Source organism: Tachyglossus aculeatus, chromosome 8 (genome assembly GCF_015852505.1).
Source record: "Tachyglossus aculeatus isolate mTacAcu1 chromosome 8, mTacAcu1.pri, whole genome shotgun sequence".
NCBI classification, from domain to species: Eukaryota; Metazoa; Chordata; class Mammalia; order Monotremata; family Tachyglossidae; genus Tachyglossus; species Tachyglossus aculeatus.
In genome coordinates this window covers 35,690,880-35,701,784 of record NC_052073.1, presented here as the reverse complement: position 1 = coordinate 35,701,784, position 10,905 = coordinate 35,690,880, and the positions used below count along the sequence as shown (strand labels likewise).

Below are 10,905 nucleotides of genomic sequence, written 5' to 3'. Positions count from 1 at the left end.
GAAAAACCTCATCTGTAAAATGGGGATGAAGATTGTTAACCCCCCCCCGTGGGGCCACGTGATCACCTTGGAACCTCCCCAGCGCTTAGAGCAGTGCTTTGCACATAGTAAGCGCTTAATAAATGCTATTATTGTTATTATGATACCATAAAAAAAGGAGAAGGGATTTGATTCGCTGTCAGGCCTTACCAGGAGCGACCGGTCTGACTGGTTCGCGGCAGCGCCCAACCTGCTCCAGGGGGAGGAGCACCGCCCCTCCACGCCCCGCCCCCTGCATCTGATTGGCTGCAGGCCTCGGGTGGGGGCGTGGCTTCCCCGAGGGCGTTCGGAAAGGTCCCGCCCTGGCCCCTGATTGGCTGCAGTGCTCGGTTGGGGGCGTGGCCTCCCCGAGGGCGTTCGGAAGCGTCCCGCCCTGGCCTCTGATTGGCTGCAGTGCTCGGGTGGGAGCTTGGCCTCCCCGAGGGCGTTCGGAAAGGTCCCGCCCTGGCCTCTGATTGGCTGCAGTGCTCGGGTGGGGGCGTGGCTTCCCCGAGGGCGTTCGGAAAGATCCCGCCCTCTGATTGGCTGCAGGCCTCGGGAGGGGGCGTGGCTTCCTCGAGGGCGTTCGGGAAGGTCCCGCCCCGCCCTCTGATTGGCTGCAAGTCTCGGGTGGGGGCGTGGCTTCCCCGAGGGAGTTTGGGAAGGTCCCGCCCCGCCCTCTGATTGGCTGCAAGTCTCGGGTGGGGGCGTGGCTTCCCCGAGGGAGTCTGGGAAGGTCCCGCCCGCAGCCTCTGATTGGCTGCAGTGCCCGTGTGGGGGCGTGGCCTCCCCGAGGGCGTTCGGAAAGGTCCCGCCCTGGCCTCTGATTGGCTGCAGTGCTCGGTTGGGGCGTGGCTCCCCCGAAGGCGTTCGGGACGGTCCAGCCCCGCCCTCTGATTGGCTGCAAGTCTCGGGCGGGGCGTGGCCTCCCCGAGGGCGTTCGGAAAGGTCCCGCCCTGGCCTCTGATTGGCTGCAGTGTTCGGCTGGGGGCGTGGCTTCCCCGAGGGAGTTCGGGAAGGTCCCCGCCCTGGCCTCTGATTGGCTGTAGTGCTATGGTGGGGGCGTGGCTTCTCCGAGGGAGTTCAGAAAGGTCCCGCCCTCGCCTATGATTGGCTGCAGTGCTTGGTTGGGGGCTGGCTTACCCACGGCGTTCGGGAAGGTCCCGCCCCGACCTCTGATTGGCTGCAGTGCTCGGGTGGGGGCTTGGCTTCCCCGAGGGCGTTCGGAAACGTCCCGCCCTCTGATTGGCTGCAGGCCCCGGGTGGGAGCGTGGCTTCCCCGAGGGCGGTCGGAAAGGTCCCGCCCTGGCCTCTGATTGGCTGCAGGGCTCTGGTGGGGCCGTGGCTTCCCCGAGGGCGTTCGGAAAGGTCCCGCCCCGACCTCTGATTGGCTTCAGTGCTATGGTGGGGGCGTGGCTTCCCCGAGGGCGTTCGGAAAGGTCCCGCCCTGGCCTCTGATTGGCTGCAGTGCTATGGTGGGGGCGTGGCTTCCCCGAGGGAGTTCGGGAAGGTCCCGCCCTCTGATTGGCTGCAGGCCTCGGGTGGGGGCGTGGCTTCCTCGAGGGCGTTCGGGAAGGTCCCGCCCCGACTCCTGATTGGCTGCAGTGCTCGGCTGGGGGCGTGGCCTCCCCGAGGGCGTTCGGAAAGGTCCCATCCTGGCCTCCGATCGGCTTCAGTGCTGGGGGTGGGCGTGGCCTCCCCGAGGGCGTTCGGGTGGGCCCCGCCCCCTGCCTCTGATTGGCTGCAGGCCCCGGGCGGGGGCGTGGCTTCCCCGAGGGCGTTCGGAAAGGTCCCGCCCCGGCCTCTGATTGGCCGTGTGGCCTTGGGCCGGTCCCTGCACTTCTCTGGGCCTCATTCATTCATTCATTCATTCATTCAATCGTATTTATTGAGCGCTTCCTGTGTGCACTGTACTAAGCGCTTGGGAAGTCCAAGTCGGCAACATGTAGAGACGGTCCCTACCCAACAGCGGGCTCACAGTCGAGAAGGGGGAGACAAGAGAACAAAACAAAACATATTCACAGAGAAACAGCGTGGCTCAGTGGACAAGGGCCCGGGCTTTGGAGTCAGAGGTCATGGGTTCGAATCCCGCCTCTGCCAATTATCAGCCGTGTGACTTTGGGCAAGTCACTTCTTCCCTCCTTCCCTTCCCCACAGCACCTGTATATATGGTTGTACATATTTATTACTCTATTTATTCATTTATTTATTTATTTTACTTGTACATTTCTATCCTACTTATTTTATTTTGTTGGTATGTTTGGTTCTGTTCTCTGTCTCCCCCTTTTAGACTGTGAGCCCACTGTTGGGTAGGGACTGTCTCTATGTGATGCCAATTTGTACTTCCCAAGCGCTTAGTCCAGTGCTCTGCACGCAGTAAGCGCTCAATAAATACGATTGATTGATTGATTGATTCTCTGCGCCTCAGTGACCTCATCTGTAAAATGGGGATGAAGACTGTGAGCCCCATGTGGGACAACCTGATCTCCTTGTAACCTCCCCAGCGCTTAGAACAGTGCATCGCACATAGTAAGCGCTTAATAAATGCCATCATTATTATTATTATTATTATAAAATAAATAGAATAGATATGTACAAGTAAAATAAATAAACAGAGTAATAAATCCGTACAAGCATATATACATCTATACAGGTGCTGTGGGGAGGGGAAGGAGGGGGAGAGGAAGGAGGGGCCTCAGTCTGGGAAGGCCGCCTCCTCCTCCCTCTTCCTCCTCCTCCTCCTGTTAGACTGTGAGCCCACTGTTGGGTAGGGACTGTCTCTAGATGTTGCCAACTTGGACCTCCCAAGCGCCCATCACAGTGCTCTGCACACAGCAAGCGCTCAACAAATACGATTGAATGAATGAATGAATGACCGTCTCTCTATGTTGCCAACTTGGACTTCCCAAGTGCTTAGTCCAGTGCTCTGCACACAGTATGCGCTCATAAATACCACTGAATGAATGAATGAATGAATATTTTGCCCACTTGTACTTCCCAAGCGCTTAGTCCAGCGCTCTGCACACAGTGAGCGCTCAATAAATACGATTGAATGAATGAATGAATGAATATGTTGCCCACTTGGACTTCCCAAGCGCTTAGCCCAGCGCTCTGCACACAATAAGCTCTCAATAAATACCACTGAATGAATGAATGAATGAATATGTTGCCCACTTGGACTTCCCAAGTGCTTAGTCCAGCGCTCTGCACACAGTAAGCGCTCAATAAATACAATTGAATGAATGAATGAATGCATATGTTGCCCACTTGGACTTCCCAAGCGCTTAGTCCAGCGCTCTGCACACAATAAGCTCTCAATAAATACCACTGAATGAATGAATGAATGAATATGTTGCCCACTTGGACTTCCCAAGTGCTTAGTCCAGCGCTCTGCACACAGTAAGCGCTCAATAAATACGATTGAATGAATTAATGAATGAATACGTTGCCCACTTGGACTTCCCAAGCGCTTAGTCCAGCGCTCTGCACACAGTAAGCGCTCAATAAATACGACTGAATGAATGAATGAATGAATATGTTGCCCACTTGGACTTCCCAAGTGCTTAGTCCAGTGCTCTGCACACAGTAAGCGCTCAATAAATCTGACTGACTGAATGAATGAATATGTTGCCCACTTGTACTTCCCAAGCGCTCAGTCCAGTGCTCGGCACACAGTAAGCACTCAATAAATACAATTGAATTAATTAATTAATGAACGTGTTGCCCACTTGGACTTCCGAAGCACTTAGTCCAGTGCTCTGCACACAGTAAGCGCTCAATAAACACGACTGAATGAATGAATGAGTGAATATGTTGCCCACTTGGACTTCCCAAGCGCTTGGTCCAGCGCCCTGCACACAGCAAGCGCTCAATAAATACGAATGAATGAATGAATGAATTCTCCTCCTCCTCCTCCTCCTCCTCCTCCTCCTCGTGGTGGTGGTGGTCGCCCCACGTGCTGTCGTCCCGCGTGTCCCGACGACAGACGACGTCCACGTCCGGGCCCCCGGGCCGCACTGGGGACGGGCAGGATCATCATCAATCGTATTTATTGAGCGCTTACTGTGTGCAGAGCACTGTACTAAGCGCTTGGGAAGTACGAAGACGGCGGGCCCTCCTCTGTAAAATGGACAGAACGACGGCGTTGGGGCCCCGGCCGAGTCCGAGGGGCCCGGTGGTCTTCCCCACCCTCGATGACCCCTCTTTCCGTGTCTTCCCCTGCAGGAGGGCTTCCTTCCCCGTGGCCCGGCCGGGACGCGGCCCCCCGGGATGTGACCTCGGAGGGAGCGGGATGCCCGTGGAGTCCCCCGCCCCGGCCGGGGGTCGCCCGCCCAGCGCTGTGGAGAGGCTGCAGGCCGACAAGGCCAAGTACGTCAAGGGCCCGCGAGGGGTCACGGCCCCACGGAGGAGGACCCCCGCCCCACCCCGGGGACCCCCCACTCCCCACCTCGACCTGGACACTCTGGCTCGCCTCATCGACCTCTGCGAGAGCCCACCGGTCCCCACCGTGACCCCCACCGCGACCTCCACCGTGACCCCCACCGCGACCCCCGTCCGCCCCCGGCCGAGACCCCCGGCCCCGGTCCGCCGAGTGGACGTCAGGCCCTGCGGACCCCCCCCAGCCCCTCCCCTCTGGGTATCCCCCCAAGGCCGACATCTCCGCACCCGCCGCCCCTTCCCCGAGGACCCTGGGGGTCAAGGCCCCGCGGCCCCCCGCGGCTGGGTATCCCGTAGCCGGGACCCCCAAGTCTGGGCTTCCCACCCCCGGGATCCCCCCGTTGGGGGACCCCCCTTCCAAGCCACCCACGTTCAGGACCCCGACATCTGGGACTCCAACCCCTACATCTGGGACTCCCACATTTTGGGCCCCCACTCCCGAGACCCCCAAGCCTGGGACCCCCAAATCTGGGACTCTCACCCCCGGGACCCCCAAGTCTGGAACTCCTACGCCCGGGACTCCCACATTTTGGGCCCCCACTCCTGAGACCCCCAAGTCTGGGACTCCCACCCCGGGGACCCCCAAGTCTGGAACTCCTACGCCCGGGACTCCCACATTTTGGGCCCCCACTCCCGACACCCCCAAGTCTGGGACCCCCAAATCGGGGACTCCCACCCCCGGGACCCCCACATTTTGGAGCTCTACACCCGGGACCCCTAAATCTGGGACTCCCACCCCTAGGACTCCCAAACCTGGGCCTCCCACGCCCGGGACCCCCACACCTGGGACCCCCAAATCGGGGACTCCCACCCCCGGGACCCCCACATTTTGGAGCTCTACACCCTGGACCCCTAAGTCTGGGACTCCCAAATCTGGGACTCCCACCCCCGGGACCCCCATAACCGGGGCCCCCAAATCTGGGACTCCCACCCCTGGGACCCCCACCTCCGGGACCCCTCAATCTGGGACTCCCACCCCCGGGACCCCCACCCCCGGGACCCCTAAATCTGGGACTCCCACCCCCGGGACCCCCATATTTTGGAGCTCTACACCCGGGACCCCTAAATCTGGGACTCCCACCCCCGGGACCCCCATAACCGGGGCCCCCAAATCTGGGACTCCCACCCCTGGGACTCCCACATATTGGAGCTCTACCCCCATATTTTGGAGCTCTACACCCGGGACCCCTAAATCTGGGACTCCCACCCCCGGGACCCCCATAACCGGGGCCCCCAAATCTGGGACTCCCACCCCTGGGACTCCCACATATTGGAGCTCTACACCCGGGACCCCTAAATCTGGGACTCCCAAATCTGGGACTCCCACGCCTGGGACCCCCAAATCCGGGACTCCCACCCCCGGGACCCCCACCCCCGGGACCCCCAAATCTGGGACTCCCACTCCCGGGACCCCCACATTTTGGAGCTCTACACCCGGGACCCCTAAAACTGGGCCTCCCACCCCTAGGACTCCCAAATCTGGGCCTCCCACGCCCGGGGCACCCAAATCTGGGCCTCCCAGCCCCGGGACCCCCAAATCTGGGCCTCCCACCCCCGGGGCCCCCAAATCTGGGCCTCCCACCCCCGGGACCCCCACATTTTGGAGCTCTACACCCGGGACTCCTAAATCTGGGCCTCCCACCCCTAGGACTCCCAAATCAGGGCCTCCCACCCCCGGGACCCCCAAATCAGGGCCTTCCACCCCTGGGACCCCCAAATCTTGGATTCCTGCCCCCGAGGCTTTGACATTTGGGGCCACCACCCCCGGGACCTCTCCATTTGGGGCCACCGCTCCCGAGACCCCCAGGCCGCCCAGATCTGGGGCCTCCCACCCCAGGCGCCCGGGCCCCCCGCATCGCTCCAAGTCGGACGTGAGCGAGCGGGTGTCTCGGGGGGCGGCCGAGGCGGAGCGCTTCTTCACCCTCTGCGGCCTGGACCCCGACCAGACGGCCCCCCAGGCCCCCCGCGCCCCCCCGGCCCAGCTCGGACGGAGCCTCGGCCCGGCCCCCGAGCGACGGGTCCCCGAGAAGCGTGGGCACGGGGGACGGGGGCCACGGGGGGTCCCCCCGGGTCCCCTACGGGGTGTCCGCCGTGGAGCGCAACGCCCGTGTCATCAAGTGGCTGTACGGCCTGCGAGCCGCCCAGGGGGCCCAGGGCACCAAGGATAACAAGGATGGTGCTTGCTAATAATAATAACGACGGCATTTGTTGAGCGCTTACTATGTGCAGAGCACTGTTCTGAGCGCTGGGAGGGATACAAGGCGATCAGATGGTCCCATGTGGGGCCCACGCTCTCAATCACCCTCCCCACCCAAAAGGCCCCCGACCCCCAGAGAGGTGGGTGACAGCCGGAATGATAATAATAACGATGGTATTTGATGAGCGCTCACTACGCGCCAGGCACTGTACTAAGAGCTGGAAGTACCCAGCCCCCCAACACCCCGGAGGAGAGGGGAAGGGAAACAAATGGTATTTCATTCGCTTAGTCGCTCATTCGATCGTATTTATTGAGCGCTCACTGTGTGCAGAGCACTGGACTAAGCGCTTGGGAGAGGACACTAGAACAATAAACAGACCCAATCTCTACGTTCATTCATTCGATCGTATTTATTGAGCGCTCTCTGGGTGCAGAGCACTGGACTAAACACTTGGGAGAGGACACTAGAACATTAAACAGACCCAGTCTCTACGTTCATTCATTTGATCGTATTTATTGAGCGCTCTCTGGGTGCAGAGCACTGGACTAAACGTTTGAGAGAGAACACTAGGACAATAAACAGACCCAGTCTCTACATTCATTCGATCGTATTTATTGAGCGCTCAATGTGTGCACAGCACCGGACTAAGCGCTTGGGAGAGGACACTAGAGCAATAAACAGACAAAAAATGGTATTTCATTCGTTTAGTCACTCATTCGATTGTATTTATTGAGCGCTCTCTGGGTGCACAGCACTGGACTAAGCGCTTGGGAGAGGACACTAGGACAATAAACAGACCGAATCATTACATTCATTCATTCGATCGTATTTATTGAGTGCTCACTGTGTGCAGAGCACTGGACTAAGCGCTTGGGAGAGGACACTAGAACAATAAACAGACCCTCTCTACATTCATTCATTCGATCGTATTTATTGGGCGCTCACTGTGTGCAGAGCACTGGACTAAACGTTTGGGAGAAGACACTAGAACAATAAACAGACCCAATCTCTACATTCATTCATTCGATCGTATTTATTGAGCGCTCACTGTGTGCAGAGCACTGGACTAAGCGCTAAGCACTGGACTAAGCCTGTATGGGCTGTGCCTATTGTATGCGAAGCACTGGGTTTTTTGATAGTATTTTCTAAGCGCTTACTAGGTGCCAAGCACTCTACTAAGCGCTGAGGTCGATCCCAGCTAATCCGGTTGGACACAGTAGTCCCCGTCTCCGACGGGGTTCACGGTCCTCATCCCCTTATTACGGAGGAGGGAAGTGAGGCCCAGAGAAGGGAAGTGACTGGTCCAAGGTCACCCAGCAGATGAGGGGCGGAGCCGGGATGAGAACCCAGGTTCCCCGGATTCCCAGGCCTCGGCTCTTCCCGCTAGGCCGGGCTGTTTCCGTTCAGTACAGTGTCCCCGAGAGGCCTGCCTTTTTTTTCCAGGGATCCTTGGGGAATTGTCTGCCAGTCCTGGGGTCCTTTCTCCTGGGACCCCCCCATCACTAACTCCCACCCATCCCGCCGACCCCCCAAGTCCATCCCTGGCCGTCTCCCTGGATTATTTATTCCCCCATCCCGCTCTCGGTCATTCCAGGGAATAAAATACGCTTGCTTCTCCTTGGCTTCATTCATTCACTCATTCGATCGGATTTACTGTAACCCCCCAGCGCTTAGAACAGTGCTTTGCACACAGTAAGCACTTAATAAATGCCATTATTATTATTATTATTATTTACTGAGCGCTTACTGTGTGCAGAGCTCTGCAATAATAAGAATAATGTTGGTATTTCTTAAGCGCTTACTATGTGCTGAGCTCTGTAATAATAATAATATCCCCGGCCGTCTCCCTGGGTTATTTATTCCCCCATCCCGCTTTCGGTCCTTCCAGGGAATAAAATACGCTTGCTTCTCCTCGGCTTCATTCATTCACTCATTCGATCGGATTTACTGAGCGCTTACTGCGTGCAGAGCTCTGCAATAATAAGAATAAGAACAATAAGAATAATGTTGGTATTTGTTAAGCGCTTACTATGTGCTGAGCTCTGTAATAATAATAATATCCCCGGCCGTCTCCCTGGGTTATTTATTCCCCCATCCCGCTTTCGGTCCTTCCAGGGAATAAAATACGCTTGCTTCTCCTCGGCTTCATTCATTCACTCATTCGGTTGGATTTACTGAGCGCTTACTGTGTGCAGAGCTCTGCAATAATAAGAATAATGTTGGTATTTGTTAAGCGCTTACTATGTGCCGAGCTCTGTAATAATAATAATAATAATAACAATAATATCCCCGGCCGTCTCCCTGGGTTATTTATTCCCCCATCCAGGGAATAAAATACTCTTGCTTCTCCTCGGCTTCATTTATTCACTCATTTGATCGGATTTACTGAGCGCTTACAGTGTGCAGAGCTCTGTAATAATAAGAATAAGAACAATAAGAATAATGTTGGTATTTGTTAAGCGCTTACTATGTGCCGAGCTCTGTAATAATAATAGTAATATCCCCGGCCGTCTCCCTGGGTTATTTATTCTCCCATTCCGCTCTCGGTCATTCCAGGGAATAAAATACGCTTGCTTCTCCTTGGCTTCATTCATTCACTCATTCGATCGGATTTACTGTAACCCCCCAGCGCTTAGAACAGTGCTTTGCACACAATAAGCGCTTAATAAATGCCATTATTATTATTATTATTATTTACTGAGCGCTTACTGTGTGCAGAGCTCTGCAATAATAAGAATAATGTTGGTATTTCTTAAGCGCTTACTATGTGCCGAGCTCTGCAATAATAAGAATAATGTTGGTATTTGTTAAGCGCTTGCTATGTGCCGAGCTCTGTAATAATAATAATAATAATGATATCCCCAGCCGTCTCCCTGGGTTATTTATTCCCCCATCCCGCTTTCGGTCCTTCCAGGGAATAAAATACGCTTGCTTCTCCTCGGCTTCATTCATTCATTCATTCGATCGGATTTACTGAGCACTTACTGTGTGCAGAGCTCTGCAATAATAAGAATAATGTTGGTATTTGTTAAGCGCTTACTATGTGCCGAGCTCTGTAATAATAATAGTAATATCCCCGGCCGTCTCCCTGGGTTATTTATTCTCCCATTCCGCTCTCGGTCCTTCCAGGGAATAAAATATGCTTGCTTCTCCTTGGCTTCATTCATTCACTCATTCGATCGGATTTACTGTAATCCCCCAGCGCTTAGAACAGTGCTTTGCACATAGTAAGCGCTTAATAAATGCCATTATTATTATCATTATTATTATTATTTACTGAGCACTTACTGTGTGCAAAGCTCTGCAATAATAAGAATAATGTTGGTATTTGTTAAGCGCTTACTATGTGCCGAGCTCCGTAATAATAATAATAATAATAATATCCCCGGCCGTCTCCCTGGGTTATTTATTCCCCCATCCCGCTTTCGGTCCTTCCAGGGAATAAAATACGCTTGCTTCTCCTCGGCTTCATTCATTCACTCATTCGATCGGATTTACTGAGCGCTTACTGCGTGCAGAGCTCTGCAATAATAAGAATAAGAACAATAAGAATAATGTTGGTATTTGTTAAGCGCTTACTATGTGCTGAGCTCTGTAATAATAATAATATCCCCGGCCGTCTCCCTGGGTTATTTATTCCCCCATCCCGCTTTCGGTCCTTCCAGGGAATAAAATACGCTTGCTTCTCCTCGGCTTCATTCATTCACTCATTCGGTTGGATTTACTGAGCGCTTACTGTGTGCAGAGCTCTGCAATAATAAGAATAATGTTGGTATTTGTTAAGCGCTTACTATGTGCCGAGCTCTGTAATAATAATAATAATAATAACAATAATATCCCCGGCCGTCTCCCTGGGTTATTTATTCCCCCATCCAGGGAATAAAATACTCTTGCTTCTCCTCGGCTTCATTTATTCACTCATTTGATCGGATTTACTGAGCGCTTACAGTGTGCAGAGCTCTGTAATAATAAGAATAAGAACAATAAGAATAATGTTGGTATTTGTTAAGCGCTTACTATGTGCCGAGCTCTGTAATAATAATAGTAATATCCCCGGCCGTCTCCCTGGGTTATTTATTCTCCCATTCCGCTCTCGGTCCTTCCAGGGAATAAAATACGCTTGCTTCTCCTTGGCTTCATTCATTCACTCATTCGATCGGATTTACTGTAACCCCCCAGCACTTAGAACAGTGCTTTGCACATAGTAAGCGCTTAATAAATGCCATTATTATTATTATTATTATTTACTGAG

At 54.7% G+C, this 10,905-nt stretch overlaps 1 protein-coding gene across 1 annotated transcript; it reads left to right on the top strand.

Annotated features, from left to right (window-relative positions):
- Positions 1-4,309: 4,309 nt before the first annotated feature.
- Positions 4,310-6,642, top strand: LOC119931417 (basic proline-rich protein-like). Its single transcript, XM_038750059.1, has 3 exons — positions 4,310-4,615; positions 4,668-6,340; positions 6,438-6,642. The coding sequence occupies exons 1-3, from the start codon at positions 4,310-4,312 to the stop codon at positions 6,640-6,642; spliced, it is 2,184 nt and encodes a 727-aa protein (XP_038605987.1).
- The last annotated feature ends 4,263 nt before the right edge of the window (positions 6,643-10,905 follow it).

Bases quoted from the DNA above. Each gene is read 5' to 3' on its own strand.
- LOC119931417 (XM_038750059.1), top strand. From the start codon at position 4,310: ATGCCCGTGGAGTCCCCCGCCCCGGCCGGGGGTCGCCCGCCCAGCGCT. The intron at 4,616-4,667 runs GTCAGGCCCTGC...TATCCCCCCAAG, and splicing joins CCCCGGTCCGCCGAGTGGAC to GCCGACATCTCCGCACCCGC. The intron at 6,341-6,437 runs GTCTCGGGGGGC...CCCCCGGCCCAG, and splicing joins TCGGACGTGAGCGAGCGGGT to CTCGGACGGAGCCTCGGCCC.